The sequence below is a fragment of the Cetorhinus maximus genome, chromosome 10 (genome assembly GCF_964194155.1).
Source record: "Cetorhinus maximus chromosome 10, sCetMax3.hap1.1, whole genome shotgun sequence".
NCBI lineage: Eukaryota > Metazoa > Chordata > Chondrichthyes > Lamniformes > Cetorhinidae > Cetorhinus > Cetorhinus maximus.
This window is the reverse complement of record NC_135888.1, coordinates 57,365,941-57,384,729: the sequence shown is the minus strand read 5'-3', so window position 1 is coordinate 57,384,729 and position 18,789 is coordinate 57,365,941. Positions and strand designations below refer to the sequence as shown.

The window sequence follows — 18,789 nt, the reverse complement described above, 5'->3', positions numbered from 1 at the left end:
TACTGAGGTTGTGATTTGTGCTACAGAAATGCAAGTTCTTTTTTTCAAACTCCCAATTGTGGTGATGGGGAAAGACCTGAAGAGGGAACCAAACTGTTTGGTATATTCATTCAAACAATAAGGGAGCTGGTAAGATGATAAGTGTCTGAGAGGATGAAGAGTGTTCTGGGGGCAGAGTATTTTGAGTAAAATGGAGTTCGGAATTTTCGAATTAACAGTAAAAATTTAAATTAATCATAAAAGGATTATTTACCTCCAACATAATGTAGCTATGCTTTCTTACAACCAACACTTAGATAGGAGTCCAGTACTTAAAATTCACCCTTGAACAGGAGGAAGAGAGCTGTTGGTTAATTTTCCTTTTGTATCTCATCTCCTTGTGCCTTCAGAACTCCCCCGTCATCCTTGTTTCCTGTAATGTTTGCTCACTCTGCAGCATTAGCACCAGTGCCAGCATGAAGAGACTTGCTTATTGTCCCACCACAATTCTGTAAGCTAGTTGGATGGAGATCTCTGTCTGCTGGGCATGCACTGGATTGAGGATTGGAGTGATTGGAGATTTTGGAACACCTGTGACTACATGGGTTGCAGTCCACAGATATTCCCGTCCTCAATTCTGGGGAAGCCCAGAACATCATTGCAAAAGACAAGGCTAAAGCACTTACACCCTTCTAGCCAGAAGTGCGGAGTAGATGGTCCATCTCAGCCTCCACCTGAGGCCCCCAGCATCACAGATACCAACCTTCAGCCATTTCAACTTAGTCCATGTGATATTAAAAAATGGCTGAAGGCACTTGATACCGCAAAGACTATGGGCCCTGGCAATAGTACTGAAGACTTTTGCTCCAGTACTAGCCACGTCCTTAGCCAAGCTGTTCCAGTACAGCTATAATACTGGAACAACCTGACAATTTGGAAAATTGCCCATGTATGCCCTGCTCACAAAAAAACAGGGCAAACCCAATTTGGTTAGTACCCACCGTGTCAGTCTACTCTCAGTCATCAGCAAAGTGATGGAAGATGTTGCTGATGGTGCTATCAAGCAGCACTTGACTAGCAATAACCTGCTCACTGATGCTCAGTTGGGTTCCACCAGGGCCACTCAGCCCCTAACCTCATTGCAGCCTTGGTCCAAAAATGGACAAAAGAGCTGAACTGCAGAGGTGAGCTGAGATTAACTGCCTTTGACATCAAGGCAGCTTTTGGCCAAGTGTGGCATCAAGGTGCTCTAGCAAAACTGAGGTCAACGGGAATCGGGGAAAATGCTTGACTGGTTGGGATCATACCTAGCCCAAAGGAAGATGGTTGTGGTTGTTGGAGGCGAATCATTTCAGCCCCAGGGCATTGCTGCAGGAGTTCCTCAAGGTAGTGTCCTAGCTCCAACCATCTTCAGCTGCTTCATCAACCTTCCCTCCATCATAATGTCAGAAGTGGGGATATTTGCAGATGCTTAGTCCTGAACATTGCACATTCACGATTCCTTAGATACTGAAACAGTCTATGTCCCTTTGCAGCAAGACCTGGACAACGCTCAGGCTTGGGCTGACAAGTGGCATGTAATATTTGCATCACACAAATGCCAGGCACTGACCATCTCCAACAAGGGAGCATCTAACCATCACCCCTTGAAGTTCAACATTACCATAACTGAATCCCTCACCATCAACCTCCTGGGGCTTACCACTGACCAGAAACTGATCTGGACCAGCCATATAAATACTGTGGCTACAAGAGCAGATCAGATACTGGGAATTTGGAGGCAAATAACTCGCCACCTGACTCTAAAGCCTGTCCACCATCTACCAGGAGTGTGATGGAATATTCTCCACTTGCCTGGATGAGTGCAGCTGCAACAGCACTCGAAGTTTGACACCATCCAGGCTATTGCAGCCCACTTGATCAGCACCCCATTCACCACCTTAAACATTCACTATCTATACCACTGATGTACAAATGGCAGCATTATATACGATATACAAGATGCATTGCAGAAGCTGAATGCATCTTTGACAGCACTGTCCAAAACCACGACCCCTACCATGTAGAAGGACAACAGGCATGGAACGCCACCAGCTGCAAGTTCCCCTCCAAGGCCCTGCATCATCCTGAATTGGAACTATATCGCCTTTTCTTCACTGTTGCTGGGTCGAAACCCTGGAACTCCCCACACACACACACACACACACACACACACACACAAGGTGTACCTATACCACATGGACTGTAGTGGTTCAGGAAAGTGGCTCACCACCACCTTCTCAAGTAGGGACGGGCAACCAATGTTGATCTTGCCAGTGATCCTCCCATTCCATGAAAGAATTTTTAAAAATGCAATGGGGTGGATGAGAGTGTTGGTAAGGATGAAGGCAAGACATTCTGTTGGTTGACAGTTCCACACAGTATGATATTGCACGCTATTTTGATGGATCTGGCACTCTTGCACTTCCAATCAAGATTCATCAATCAAATGTAGTATTTGTCCATGGCTTTAGATCTTGGCCTCAGATGCAGAATTCCAGCTGCCATCATTGGATAGTAGTAAGCAGGCTGACTGATATTTTCCACCTCTTCAGCTAACTTCACACTGGTGAAACCTATTTGCTTGGATTTAAAGATTGGAAATTCCCTTAGTAAAATTTGCTGTGCGAGATAGCAACCTCCAATCACTATCAAGCTTCTGGGTATTAAGGACAATGTCACAGTTGATCTGTTGAATGCATCCCATCTTTGTGATTTTATTTTCATTCATGGCTCTTCTGTAAATTGCAATGTAACAAAGAGCTACTGTTTAAGCCCATTGCTGTCTGGGTGATGTAATGGCCTATGTGTTGATAAGAACAAACATTGAACATTTTTCATTCATTGAATTAGCTACCTGATGTTTCTTTGTAAGCTAATGGTTACATAGAAACATGACTTATGGCACAGAAGGAGGCCATTTGACCCATCATGTTTGTGCCAGCTGCGAATGAAAGAAAACTATCCAGTCTAATCTCACTTTCCAGCTCTTGGTCCATGCATATCTAGTGTCTTCTAACTGTGATGAAGGTTTCTGTCTCTTTGACCAATTTTGGACAGGGAGTGCCAGACCCCCACCACTCTCTGGCTGAAAAACCCCCTCCTCAACTCCCCTCTAATCCTTCCATTAATCCTTTAAACCTATGACCCCTGAATGTTGTTCTCTCTGCTAATAGAAGTAGGCCCTTCCTATCCACTCTATCTGCACCCTAGATAATTTTGTACACTTAAACCTCCCCTCAACTTCCTCTGTTCTAAAGAAAACAACCCCAGGCTATTCCAACACTCCTTATAGTTAAAATGATCAACTTCTGGCAACATCCTTGTAAATCCCTTCTGCCCCCTCTTGAGTGCCATCACATTTCTCCTGTAACGTGGTGACCTATACTATAGGTAGTGCTGGAGCTGGGGTCGAGATTGCGTTTTATACAATTCTAGCTTAGCCTAATTGCTCTTTAACTGCACCTCTTGCCAATAAAGCAAAGTATCTCTTCCATATGTCTTCTTGACGACTGATGTACCTCTCCTGCTACCTTCAGGAATCTGTAGACATGTGCTCCATTGTCCCTCTGTTCTTCCATATTTTTCAGAATTTGCCTTGTTTGTCCTCCCCAAATGCATTCCCTCACTTCTCTAGATTGAATTCCATCTGTCACTTTTCTGCCCACCTGACCAGATCATTGGTACCTTTCTGCAGTCAACAGCTTTCTTCCTCAGCCACACAACCAATTGTTATATAATCTCCAAACTCCTTAACCATGCTCATTACAGTCACATGTAAGTCATTGATTAATACCACAAACAGCAAGAAGCCCAGCACTGAGCCCGGCAGAACCCCACTGGAAACGGCCTTCCTGTCAGAAAAGAACACCCATCGGACATAACCTTTGCTTCCTGCTACTGAGCCAATTTTGGATCTAACTTGTTACTTTGCATGAGTTTCCCAGGAAATTTTAATTTATTGATCAATGTACCATGTAGAACCTTGTCAAATGTCTTGCTAAATACCATGCAGACTACATCAAATGCACTGCCTTTAGTGACCTTCCTGGTTAGATTCTTTTTCTGATCTTGCGTCACCCTGACCCACCTCCCTCAGTGACTGAATATACAAACATACGAATGAGGAGCAGGAGTAGGCCACTCGGCCCCTCGAGCTTGCTCCGCCATTCAATAGGAACATGGTTGATCTGAATGTAACCTCAGCCTCAAATTCCTGCCTACCCTCTAACTTTTCACCCCCTTGTTATTCAGGAATCTAACTAGCTCTGCTTTAAATTATCCAAAGACTCTGCTTCCATCACCTTTTGAGGAACAGAGTTCCAAAGGCTCTCAACACTCAAGAAAAAATTTCTCCTCGCCTCTTTCTTAAATGAATTACCCCTTATTTTTAGACAGTGACCCCTAGTTCTAGATTCTCCCACAAGAGGAAACATCCTCTCCACATCCATCCTGTCAAGACCCCTCAGGATATTAAAGGTTTCAATTAAGTCGTCTCTTACTCTTCTAAATTCAGTGGATACAAGCCTAACCTGTCCAGCGTTTCGTCACATCCTGCCGACCGGAAAAAGATCTCAGATGGGGCAGCAGCACCATTGACCTCAGTGTTTTAAGATCTGGATTTGGGCATTTTTCTATTCCTGGTTGCTGCCATCCTTGACTTCTGCTGGAACATGATGAGGTATTAGAGGGTTCCTGGCATCCCAGAACTGTACGTCAGACTTATAGGCTCTCTTTTTCTCCTTATGATCAAAAGAATCATTCAGATGAGGTGAAAAGATCTTTAAAGCATATTATTTCTAAGCTTTGTTAAAACTTTGTTCTGCTCTCAAATTGACAGTCTGAAAAGAGTTTAATCCTCCCTTAAAAAAGCTCTTGTTCAGTATGAAACATAACTGATGCAACAGTGTAGTGGTTATAATACCAGACTAGCAAGTAGGGATTGAGAGTATAAATGGCATGGAATTAAATCAAATTCAATGAACCTGGGAACTTGTGGTGTCCAGTACACTGACCGCAAAAAAACTGCCTGATTGTTGTAAATACCAAACCAGTTCACAAATGAGCTTTAGGGAGGCAACACACCACCCATAACACAAGACTGTAGTCTCAGAAGAAATGACAGGCCCTTAATGCCCTTGGATTAAATAGGGATAGGTAATAAATGCAGCATTGCCGCTATTGACGACATCCTGAGAACAAATTATTAAACAGAAAGCAAAGGATCATGTTGACCTTGATTAAACATAGTGCTCTGGGGATTAAGATAGATGATCATTGACCTGGACTTTGGCAGTATTCCTTTTCTCGCTTTCCAGACACTATTTTTACGATGTCATTTATTCCTGTTACTTCCTTGCTCCTTGTGCAAACACATGGGGAGGTGAGCAATCTTTGTTACTATGTTAAAGGCAAGCCAAAGGCCAAGCTGGGAGGGGAGAAAAGAAACAAAAAATGCCCCCTTGGTAAAAGCACGACTTGTTGGGTTCTGCACTTTACAGGAAGGGACCAGGAAGATCCCAGATTCAATTACTGTTGACATTGAATTAGGTGATATCTGCTGTGATAGCAATGTCGATGTTATAGTGGCGGGGTGGGGTGGGGGGGGGCTTGTGGGCTGGCCCCTCATAGCTTCTGATTCTTTTTACCGTTGACTGACTCCACTAGAGAAAAAATAAATTTTGAGTGCAAAAAATGGATCCATTCTATGATGCCTCTCCTGTCAAATGTCTTGTTGACATTTAGTGTTGAGACTGATGACTAACTGACATACCAGAGGGCTGCTGGTGACCTTGGAAAATTCACTATGTCAGCACATTAAGTGCTAAAATGTAGAGAACTGATGGTACTTTCGGCAATGATATCCATAGGACTGTTATGCTTTTTGAGGGGGAGGGTAACATGGTAGTTGTTTTGTTTTAACTTACAATTGCACTTAGCTGTTTTGATTGTCAATCAACATGTTATAAGATTTAACTGATTTTCAACCATGCTTGAGTTAGATCACTTCGTACAGCATGAGCCAGGGATGTGCTGTTGTACTTTGGGAGCATTCCTTTTAGTTTTTGTGTTTCAGTTCATGTTCTCCTGTAAAATACAGTGACCTTCAGTCGGAGACATAGTTTAAACAGACGTGCATACAAGGGTCTAGGCTCAGTTTTGATGGTTATCAACTTGAGGTGGCGAGTGATTGGCCAATGGCTCTCTCTAGCAGCTGAATGATGTAATTGTCCTTAAGCGATTTGGCAGAGTGTTCCATTAGAAAGTGTGAATGAGCACACTCCATGGCATGGCATTTGGATGCACAGACCAGGGGGTTCCAAGTTCAGTACCCAGTCTGTGCTGAGGTAAGTGGTCTGAGCCAGGGCAACAGTTGGGGTGTGATAACTGGCTTCAGGCAACAGTGTGCTGGTACTTGCTGTAAGTGCGATGAAGTAGAAGTGCTGCTTCCACCTGTGGAACTGTACACCAGTAAAGAGACTGGCATGAGGGTGGAGACCTGGAGGAGAAAGTCATTTAATAGGATTGATTCTGTAGGGCCCGCAGGGGGTTTCTTGTTTCTAGTTTTCACTAATTTAAAATATCCAAGTTTCCAGACTTTCAGTTTTTACTGAATTTTATTTCCATATCATATGGTGTGATTTTTTTTCTCCAAAATCCAGCGCCCAAACATTGGAATTTAACTCTATACCACTCTTGTAATTCGTAACATTATTGTTGTTTCCCATTTCAACTGTAAAAGAAAATAAAACTGGAAAAAGTGTTTATCATCATCAGGTATTAATTCCAAGAATAGATTATTTTTGTATTAATTTTTCACCCATAAGATTCAGCTGGAATTCTGTACAGTAACTTTGTCCTGATTTAAAAATAAGAAATTGGAAACCCTGAAGGAGATGAGAGTGCAGCTGAAATGGATAAAACTGACTAAGATATTTAATCTTAAATCAATAATTCTCTTTTCCTGTAAACATTAGATAACCCTTCCCTTTTTTGGTGGGTCGCCTTGTGTCACTACATCACTGGTAGTGGTGCCTCCCTTCTGTTCTGGGTTCAGATTGCTGTCCTTGTTCGTGAATAGTTTTGATACTTATACACGCCAGCAGAATTGCTGATTCGGAGCAGATTACAGAACAAAAAGCAGAGAAGTGTGGATACTGGAAAGCTGAAACAAAAACATGTTGCTGAGGCTTTCAGCATTTTCTGTTTTTTGCTTCAGATTGATTGCAGTGTCACTTGATGCTCTGATTTGAACTTGATAATCCCTCTCGTTTGAAAGTCTATTGATAAAACGGTCGAGGCACCTTATAGATTTTTATGGTAACTTCTTCATTCTCCTCCAAATCTGTGTTAACGTGTTCATAAAATTGTGCTTATACATGGGATCAATGTCTTTTTGTTCTAACTTTTCATGATTTAGGACCATTGTTATGTTCCTTGCCCTTATTTTCATACATAGAATCTGAGGAGATCAAGAAACAGCAAACATTGTTTTCCTATGTACAGTAAGGCTGCCTCAAATTTGTAGTAATTCTGTGTTCTTCAAGGGCTTTCTACCTTTCTAAGTGTGTAAATGCAGAATTTGGTGAGGCAATAGCCAAAAAGATCAGGGTCCCAAGTTTGTTTCCTGATTTTTGCTGCATGAGTTGCATTGGGAGTTAAAAATCAGTCAGTGCTGTAATCATTATCCAGTGACTTCAGCTAGATGGCACGTCTGTGGAAATTTGTTTGGTTCTGGTGCACCAGTGCTGAGGCTTAGCATGTCATGCTATTGGTGAGCGGCTGGTAACTGTGGAATTTGTTTTTCTTTATTCATGGGATGCGGGAGTCGCATCCTTTATTGCCCATCCCTTGTTCAGAGAGCATTTAGTGGTCAACCACATTTCTGTGGGCCTGGAGTCCTGAGAGGCCAGACTAGGTAACGACGGCACGTTTCCTTCCCTAAAGGACAGTAGTGAACCAGATGGATTTTTACAACAATCGTTTTAATTCCAGGTGTTTTTTTATAATTGAATTCAAATTTCACCATCTGCCATGGTGGGATTCGAACCCGGGTCCCCAGAGCATTACCCTGGGTCTCTGGAATACCAGCCCAGTGACAATACCACTATGCCTCCCCACACCGCAAAAGGAGGAGATCAGGAAGAAACCTAGCAATTTGAAACTGTTGGTAACCTGTGTGTTATAATCTATTAATTATTTTGTTATGTTAAATCTATTTGTTTTATTTCCTCTGGTAGGATGGCACACCAGCAAGCGCTACGATTCCGTGGTCCAGCTCCTCCAACAAATGCCATGTTGCGGGGTCCACCACCACTTCATGTACGTCCACCACCTCCGCCTTTTGCAATGATGAGAGGACCCCCACCACGTCCTCCTTTTGGGCGACCACCATTCGACCCCAGTATGCCACCAATTCCGCCACCCCCAGGAGGAATGCCACCACCTATGGCTCCACCACATTTACAGGTAGGAGGTACAGAGGGTAGAAGTTAAACGAATGACTTTTCTTTCCTCAAAGGCCTGTGGCTCAGTTGCCATTTTGCTTGGTTACCTTTCACTTGTGCATGTTTTTCAGGTCATGCTTTCAGCCATCATAGATGAGGCATTTTTGTTTAATGTCATTGATTTAGAAATATTTACAATTCGCTCTCCCAGTGAGTAAATTCTGTGGCTGGCCTTAGTGCCCGTGTTCAGATAGGAGTAACAGTAGTTGTGGCTCCTACTTCTGCTGGCTATTCATTGAACCCAGTGAGAGAGAATATTTCTTTGGACACAGGATGAGGACAGTATCAGGCTAGACTGTGATGCCATTCATGAATCCCAGCCTGCCACTATTCATCCCAAGTTAACTCATGCATGAAGAATGGTCACTTGGGTGTGTTCCCAGAGGGCATAATGGTCCCTGTGTGAACCATAACTCAGCTCAAGTTACTGCCCTCAAAGGAGGAGAGGAGAACTTGAAATTTTAGTTCAAGTATTGAACTAAACGGGTAGATAGGATGTGTAATTTTGATGCGAGCTGAAAATCCATCTTTGTATCCTGTTTCTCTGGTGAATTTTATGGTCTTCATAGCCTTTTCCCACCCTTTTGTGTGTGCTATAATGTCCAGTGAATTCTAGAACAGATCCATAGTTTATACCCATTGCCTTTTTTTAAGATCACAATTTTTACACCTCAGAATTGGCTAAGCTTGAAATTTCCCTCTAATTCAGGACTAAGTTGTTTGACCTGTTTGAAATTTGCTTGCTGTCAGTGGCATGTGTATCTCCATTCCAGTTCTCTTCTACTCCCTCCCTGCCTTCATCCAAAGGTTGCATGTACAAGCCAACAAGGACTCAAAAAGTGATGGAGTCACTTCCCCAGCACACAAACCTAATTAACCTAAATTAAAACAAGCAGCTCCCTGAAATTGTACTCCAAAAACATACGAATTGGGCATTAGTATGTCTTTGCAAAATGTCCATTCACTTGCAAGCACAGTTCTTGCCATCCACGACCTAATAATCTTGTCACCCATGGTTTTGACTGACTGTTGACTCACAGATGGTAACACCTTGCTACTTCACAAAGACTTCCTGCCTGTTTTCAACGGTTAACTATGATCAAACTGTCATATTGGTGTGACCTTTATGAAATCACACCCTGGTCTCTACACATTACTCTCTCGTCTTTCTCCCTGGCCCCCCCCTCAGGTTTACACATCTGTCTCTTCCCTCCTCTAAGATATTTGTTGTCTTCTGCCTCCACTCCCATCACCAAAGTTCTCACCAAGGTTTTCTCCCACCTTCCCTTCCTCAGTCTCTAATTTTAATCTCCATTTCAACTGACGTTGCCATATTCTCTATGATTTTACTGGCTTCCTGTGGTCCCTCTTCTCCCTTCATAAAAGCTCTGTCACTTATTCACAATTATTTCCTTCACCTTCCTACACCCTGGGACCTCTCTACTCCCATGTTCCTGATTACAGTCCATTTCTCCACTATTTCCATGCTTCCCTTGCTACCCAAATTCCTGTAACCCCTTGAAACTCTGCTTCCTTTTATGTTCATGCCGGGATAAAAAAAAACCCTCTTTCCCCAAATCACTTCAAGGTGATTTTTCTAAATCTCAATTGCGTAGTGTTCATTTCACTGTTCACTGCAAGACTCCTGCAATTGTTGGCCTGCTCAACCACTATCATGTTCCTTTGATACCAACAAAATCTCTCCCATCCTGGTTATTAGCCCTTGTATGGCCCCTATCTCTACTCGCTTAAGTCCAATGCTGCAGACATGAGAGTATCTTCTTCCATTCTTCTTCAGATTTGGCTCGACTATATCAAAGGCAATCGGACCTCGGTTTTTCTCTGGGTGTGGGAGCACAGAGTGAGATGGGGCCTGGGTGCAACAAGGTACAAGTGTTAATTTGGTAATTTGGTGCAGGCGGGGATCTCTCTGTTAAGGTTTTCTCAAGCTGTAATTTAGATTAGTGGCCAGATTCTGACTTCAGACATTTAAAACTGCAAACTAGTTAAGGAGCCAAGTTAACATAAACTTCCTGGCAGTGGCAGCTATCTGTTGATCAAGTGAAAGTGAACAGGTGTTAATCACTGTAGCAGGAAGCTGACTTAGCAGTTGCAACTTGGGTGGGAGTCATCAGCTCTCTGTGAAAGTAGACAGGTTTTGCTGTTGCACAGATTGAGGGAGTATGGAGTGTGACAAGGCATGAGTGCTAACTTGGAAGTTTGGTGAAGGTGGGAATTCAGTGCAGAGGGTGAAGGTGGTGCTGCTTTTTACACATTTTTTTCAACCTCCAGAAGCTGGTGAGTATGCAAGGCTTTCATGAGTTAGGCATGTAGGTGGTTGAGTTTATAAGATTCCATCCCTCCAAACCTGGGCAGTGGTTTCAATTGGTACCGGGGAGATGTAAATATTACATTAAATTTATAGCTTAACTAGTTAAATTACTGGGTTTAACTAGAGAAAATGGTTGAGTATTGCTAGACTTGAAACTTAACTAGTTAAATTAAACACAAAGAGGCAGGGTGGACAATGTTTTGCAGCTGCAGCATGTGGGCATTGGTGGACACCAGTATGTTCCACAGCAACCACATCTACACTAAATGTCTGCAGCTCGAGAAACTTCGGCCCTGAGTTGAGAGCTGGAATCCCAGCTTTGGATACAGCAATCCATCAGGGAGGGGGAAAGTTACCTGGACACTTTGTTCCAGGAGGCAGTCACACCTTAGGATCAGTCCTCAGATTTTGTCCGCAGTCAGGGATAGGAAGGTGTGACTATAAGTGAGGCAGGTATGGGGATGCGGAAAGAAGTGGAGGCGCCTCTGCCTTTGCAATTGTTCAACGGGCTCCAGGTGCTTGCAGCTTGTGTGAACAAGAGCAGGGATGACAGAGAGGCTGAGCAAACTGACCGCGGCACCATGGTGCAGGGAGCCATTCAAGTGGTGTGAGTAATAAATAATGTACTTGTAGTGGGGGCTAGTATTGTTCAGGGGATGTTGTCCGCTTGATGCTAGGGTAAAGGAAATGTTGGAGAGGAACTTGGAGTGGGAGGGGAAGGATCCAGTTGTCATAGTCCTCATTGGCACCAATGACATAGGCAGGACAAAGAAAGAAGTTCCGCTGAGGGAGTTTGAGCAGCTAGGGACTAAATTAAAATGCAAAACCACAAACGTGGTAACCTCTGGATTAATCATGGGAAATTTTAATATTCACATAGATTGGGTGAACCAAATTGGGAAAAGAAGCCTGGTGGATGAGTTCGTAGAGTGTATTCAAGAAAGTTGCATAGAACAATACGTTCCAGAACCAACCAGGGAACAGGCTATTTTAGACCTGGCAATGTGTTATAAGACAGGATTAATTAATTACCTCATAGTAAAGGACCCCTTGGTAAATGTGGTGATAACATAACATAATATTCAGTTTGAGGGTGAGAGATTGGGTCTGAAACTAGAGATTTGAATAAAGGCAATTATGTGGGTATGAAGGCAGAATTGGCTAAAGTAGACTGGGAAAATAGGTTAAAAGGTAAGACAGTAAATGGCAGACATTTAAGGAGATATTTCATAACTCTCAACAAAGAAAAAGTCCATTGAGAAAGAGAGACGCTACAAGAAGGATGCATCATCTGTGGTTAGCTATGAAGTTAAGGATAGTATCAAATTGAAAGAAAAGGTATACAATGCTGCAAAGATTGGTGGTAGCCCAGAAGATTTGGAAAATTGTAGAAACCAACAAAGGGTCGCTAAAAAAATAAGAGGGAGAAAAATTGGAGTATGAGAGAAAGCTAGCAAAAATATTAAAACAGGCAGTAAAAGCTTATGTAGAAAGGAATTGAGTCTGTCACAGTGGAAGACACAAAGAATCCCAAGAACAGTAGGAAATCAACTAAAAAGGGAGGGAGGAACTTAAAACCATCATGAGACAGAAAGTACGAGGACAACTAATGGCACTGACGTGGCTGCAGAGATATTGGATGCATTGATTGTAATTTCCCAAAATTGCCCAGATTCTGGAAAGGGTCCAGCGGATTTGAAAACCACCAACTTAACACCAGTGTTCAAGAAAGGAGGGAGACAGAAGGCAGGAAACCATGGATCAGTTCGTCTTAACATCTGTCAATGGGAAAATGCTAGAGTTAGCAACAGGCCATTTAGAAAATTGTAACATAATCAGGCAGAGTCAGTATGATTTTGTTGAAGAGAAATTGTGTTTGATACATTTATTCAAACTCTTTGAGGATATGACATGCAGGGTGATTAAAGGGGAACCAGTAGATGTAGTGTATTTGAATTTCCAAAAGGCATTTGATATGGTGCCACATAAAAGGTTCCAAGCAAGATATGAACATAAGGTGTTGGGGGTCATCTATATTGTGTTATAGACAGAGATGAGAGAGAAACTGAACCTTTGTTCCCTTTCCCTTACCGTCCATAATCAGTGTGTTTTTGGAGAACAAAACCTGAGTATTTGATCAATTTTGAATTACCAGCAGCAAGCTTTCATGAGTTTAAATAAAGAGGATTTATTCATTTACTGATGCCACAAGTCTAAGTGGTACGTGTCTCACTCACACATAAACACACATGCGCACACACCCTCGAGAAAGACATAATTCCAGAAGTTAGTGCACTTTGACAAATTATTAACAAAAGAACAGTTTGTAAGTCAAGTATTTGGCTTGTTTTAGTCATTGCCACCCTGATAAAGAAGGTGTTTTCACTCCAGGTGGGTAGTCTAGGTGGTTCCAATATCTGGAATCAAGTATCAGTATTGTTGCAGGATTTCCTCAGATGGCTTTTGTAGTAGTTCACAAAGTTGGTTACCTGTGATTTTCCTATTAGGAGGTAAAGTTTCTGTACTGGTGGGCTTTAAAAAGGAGTGGCTGGGAGACTCTAAGGTATAGCCTTCTCCAGATTTTAAAAGGCGTAGGTGTTACTGCCCTTTTCTGCAGTTGCTGTGTTCTCTGCAGACTGACCAGTTTCCCTCTGGTTCTTGGGATAATCGATTTGTTATCTGAATACAGTCAGTTAGGTGACTGCCTGATCAAATACTCAATGCCCACCCATAATGGTTTCAAGCAAGAAGCCATTGCTACACTATGGAGAATGGATTGGTGGAGAGGGTGGGCTGTTCATACTTATGATAAGCTGGCTTCTGCAGCTTTCTTTTGTTGAGTGTCAAGCTCGCAGCCAGGGAGTCGAAGAGTCTATAATTTTGAATTTCATGTGAGTCCACAAACGATAGCAAATGTAAATCTTGCAGGTGGATTTCATCTTGGTGTATCCATTCAAGCGGGAGGCCCCCACCCATGGTTATTGAAATCAGGATCTTTCCAGATGTGAGGCAGAAATTGCAAAAGTCACATGACTTTTGACATCCATCTTGGCCACTTGCTGATATACATTTTTTAAAATGAAAGTTAGTTCTGGAAGATTCCGAACTCATTACAGTCCATGTTTTAAAATTATGGATAGGACATGCCTCTACTAGGCATGACATTAGCATGGATAGAGGATCGGCTAACTGACAGGAAGCAGAGAGTCAGGATAAATCGGTCATTTTCCAGTTGACAAACTAACCAATGGAATGTCGCAGGGATCAGTGCTGGAGCCTCAACTATTTATGGTCTATATTAAAGATTTGGATGAAAAGACAGACTCTATTTCAGCCTCATTTTCTGATGATACAAATATGGATAGGAAGGCAAGTTGTAACGAGGATACAAAGAGTCTGTAAAAGGATATAGATTGATGAAGTGAGTGGGCAAAAAAATTGACAGGCAGGTATCATGTGGGAAAATGTGAGGTTGTCCACTTGGAAGAATAGAAAAGAATCTTAGTTAAATGGAGAGAGATTGCAGAATGCTGCAGTACAGAGGGATCTGGGTGTCCTTGTATGTGAATCTCAACGAAGTTAGCATGCAGGTACAGCAAATGATTCAGAAGGCAAATGGAATATTGGCCTTGAATGGATGTGGGTTTGTGTATAAAAGTAGGGAAGTCTTGCTACAGCTGTACAGGTGTTGGTGAGACCGAACCTGGAGCACTGTGTACAGTTCTGGTCTCCTTAGTTGCCGAGCGATGTACTTGCATTGGAAGCAATTCAGGGAAGGTTCACTCGGCTGATTTCTTGGATGAAGGGGTTGCCTTATGAGGAAAGGTTGAGCTTTTACCCATTGGGAATATAAAGGATGAGAGGTGATCTTATTGAAACGTATAAGATTGTGAGGGGGCTTGACGGTTTAGATGCTGGGAGGATGTTTCCTCCTTGGGGGAATCTTGAACTAGGGGGCATAGTTTAAAAATAAGGATTTCCCATGTAAGACGAAGATGAGTTTCTTCTCTGAGACAGTTGTTAGATTTTGGAATTCTCTTCTCCAGAGGGTGGTGGAAGTATAAGGTCTGAGGTTTACTTTCATTTAATTGTAAGACTTGGTCTGTACTTGTAATATATCTAAGTTGGGAGAGTTAATCTAAAAGGGTGTTTCAGTTTAAACTTGCCACAGACCACACTGGGTACAAGTGTTATGATCCCCAGCTGAGGCTACCACTGGACAAGCCTGATCCCAGAGTGGAACCCAGCTTAATAGATCCTAACTTTTATTTTTGTTTGTTTAGATACATGGAGAGGAGCTACTGAACAGAGTCACCAGAGTCAGCTAATGAACTTCCAACAAAAGTGTAAAACATTTATGAAACAAGAAAAGATGAACCATATTACTTACTCCTTCACTCACAACTCTACCTTTTACAGATATATACAGATTTGTAAGGATAGCACAAGTTACAAAGCTATCTTATACTTTAATGTTCACAGGAAGTCCACAGCTCACGAAAAAGAATAGGCACACTGTGGCCAGACACACCACATTCTGAAACCGAGTGACAGATGCCACCTCAACCAAGTGCTATGAATCTCTCCTCAACTCCCCCCAGATGCTTGTCATACCGCTAGCCAACGAGTCTCACTGCACTCCGTCCTTCGCATGAGGGTTCCCAATCTCCACTTTGGAGATCTCCAATCTCCAAAAACTCACCTTAGAATCTTCTCTTAAACACACGCTTTCTCTCAGACGCTGTCCACAAAGGTTCACCTCCAGGGTTTCAAACTCCCCTTCTGGTGTTCCTCTTCCCTGGGTCAGCACATGCAATCAAGCTGTCTTCGCACTCTCTCTCACTGACTCAGCCGTCAACAGTGCACCACTGCTTCGCATGCCCATAGCAAAGAGTTACAGACCTTCAGCTGTCTCTTTGGACCTTCTTGCCTCTTGCAAGCTGTTCTCGCTTTAAATCTGCTTTCTGCAGCTTTTGTCTCTTTAAATCTGAAGCTTGGAGCCTTTCTGCCCTTCCTCATAACTTCATTAATAGGACCATTTCCAGGTTCCTGTCCTTCCTTTGTTGAGAAGGCATGCTTAGGATTTTCTCCTTTTCCACTCCCCTGGATTTTGGGGTCTTTTCTTTAGCTTGGGACTTGCTATTTGTCCCTTTTGCTTAGTCTCCCTCTGGCAGCTACTTTCAACTAATTTTAGCTTGGGACTGGCTGTCTGTCCCTTCTAGGTGGCTTCTGTTTGGCAGCTGCCTTCAAAACCAGCTGAACCCCAACAGCTTCCACATCAAACTGCTGTTTCTTTAGTTTTCTGTGTGTGTCTGTGGAGGGACCTGCCTCTCTGGACCCCTGTTGCAAGGCAACAGCCCGGTTTCTCTACTCTTGTTTGTTTAGCTTAGCTGCCACAGCTGTAAAACACTCATTAGAAATGTTGGCACCTTTTAAAACTAAAACTCAGTTTGACTTTTCTTCACACACAGACACAGAAACATAAATCAAAATTAAACATTAAAGCTAAGACTCATTCCTAATACCCACAAATACCAACATAACTTACTTAAACTATCTCTATTTCTGAATAACGAGCGTATTTTCATAAGCTTCACAGAATTTATTAAGTTTGTTACAATTGTCCAAATTGTGACACTTAGCAAAAGACAGTGTAAGCAGTCGCATTCAGTATGGAACACCGGTCCTTGATCTCCAGTTGACTGTGTTGCTTGTCTGTTGATTGAAGTCTATTTTCTTCTCTTCTCGATGATGTGTGCTTTGGGGTCTTACAAGTTCTTACTTCAAAGCCTTTTCCAGCTCTGGCACTGTTCCATATTGGGTAAAACTCCTTTCCTAACTACTCGATTGGTTGATAATTGCCTTGTTGTTCTACCAAGGCTATACCTTGAGTTGGCATGTATGTCAAAACGGTCACTACCATATGACTTGTGTCTCTGTTGTTTACAGGGGCTTCAGTCTCACACTTCCTTGATGCTGTTAACTCTGTGCAACTCATGCCTTTTTTCTTTTGCAGCTTTTGTCCAAGGCAATAATCTCAGGATTGCTCCCTGAGCCACAGGCAAACTGGCATAGGGTAAATAAAGTCAAGGAGTTAAATGCGTGACTCAGATATTGGTATGGGAGGAATGGGTTTCAATTCATGAGGTACTGGCGCCAGTACTGTGGTAGAAGGGAGCTGTTCCGGTGGGATAGGCTTCACTTGAACCGTGCTGGGACCAGTGTCCTGGCTAACCAAATAACTAGGGTTTTAGAGAGACCTTTAAACTAAATAGAGGCGGGGAGGGTTCTAGACAGGGGATACCGTAGGCTTACAAAGCAAAAGAATACGGCAGCCTTGCAGAATAGCTATTTCGGTAATACCCAGGAAGGGACAGGGTTACAAACATAAAAAAACAGCAGCAAATAGAGTCAAAGGGGGGAAAAATGGTAAAAAGACAAAATTAATGGCCCTTTACTTAAATGCACGTAGTGTTCGGAACAAAATAAATGAGTTAACGGCACAAATAGAGGCTAATGGGTATGATCTCACAGACATTACGGAGACATGGTTACAAGGGGTTTAAAGCTGTGAACTAAATATTGTGGGGCATATGACTTTTTGAAAGGACAGGCAGGAAGGTAAGGGTGGTGGGGTAGTTTTGTTAGTACAAGATGGAATAAGTACGATAGCAAGAAATGATCTTGGATTGGAAGATGTAGAATCCATATGGGTGGAAGTAAGAAATAACAAGGGGAAGAAGACACTGATGGGAGTTGTCTATAGGCCCCCTGACAGCTATACTCTAGGACAGAGAATAAATCAGGAGATAATGAGGGCATGTAAAAAAGGCGGTACATTAATCATGGGTGACTTTAATCTTCTTGTAGATTGGGAAAATCAAATTGGCAGAGGTAGACATGAGCAAGAATTCAGAGTGTATTCGGGACAGTTTCTTTGAACAATATGTTGTGAATGCAACCAGGGATGAGGCTATTTTGGATCTGGTAATGTGTGATGAGGCAGGTTTAGTAAATGATCTGAGAGAAAAGATCCCCTAGGAAACAGTGACCACAATATGGCATAATTTAGCATTCAATTTGAGAGTGAGAAACCTGGGTTGGAAACAACTGTGCTAAACTTAAATAAGGGTAATTTCCATGCAATGAGGGTAGAGGGTGGACTGGGAAAGGAGTTTAGCAGAAAAGATGGTTGATGATAAATGGCAGACATTTAAGAAAATAGTTCATGACTCTCAACAAAGATATATCCCAGTGAGGTAGAAGGATTCAAGGAAGAAGATAAACCAACCATGGTTAACCAAAGAAGTTAAGGACAATATCAAATTGAAAGAAAAAAGCACACAATGTGGCAAAGATTAGTAGTAAGCCAGTGGATTGGGAAAGTTTTAAAAACCATCAAAAGATGATCAAAAAAAAAATAAAGAGTTAGAAGATAAGCTTTGAGGGTAAATTAGCAATTATATAAAAACGGTCAATGAGAGCTTCTTTCAATATATAAAAAGGAAGAGAGGGGCCAAAGTGAACATTGGCCCCTGAGAGAATGAGGCTAGGGAAATAATAATGGGGAACCAGGAAATGGCAGAGGAGTTGAATAAATACTTGCTTCAGTCTTCACAGTAGAAGGTACTAACAGCATTCCATAAATACTAAAATAATCAAGGGGCAAAAGCAAGAGAGGAAATAAATACAATAACTATCAGTAGAGAAAAAGTACTAGGGAAACTAATGGGGCTAAAGACCGATAAGTACCCTGGACCTGGTGGGTTGCATCCTGGGATTTTAAAGGAAGTAGCTACAGAGACAGTGGATGCACTGGTAGTAATCTTCCTTCCAAGAATCCTTAGATTCTGGAAATGTCCCAGAGGATTGGCGAACAGCCAATGTAACACCCTTATTCAAAAATGGGAGGGAGACAAAAAGCAGGTAACT

General features: G+C 42.4%; 1 protein-coding gene across 3 annotated transcripts in view; it reads left to right on the top strand.

Moving 5' to 3' along the window:
• Positions 1-18,789, top strand: part of LOC144685709 (transcription elongation regulator 1-like) — a 103,301-nt gene that overhangs the window by 2,938 nt on the left and 81,574 nt on the right. For all 3 annotated transcript variants that reach the window (XM_078550515.1, XM_078550514.1, XM_078550512.1), the window contains exon 2: positions 8,259-8,487. In XM_078550515.1, coding sequence (XP_078406641.1) covers positions 8,259-8,487 — 229 coding nt within the window. The remainder of the gene's footprint in view (positions 1-8,258; positions 8,488-18,789) is intronic.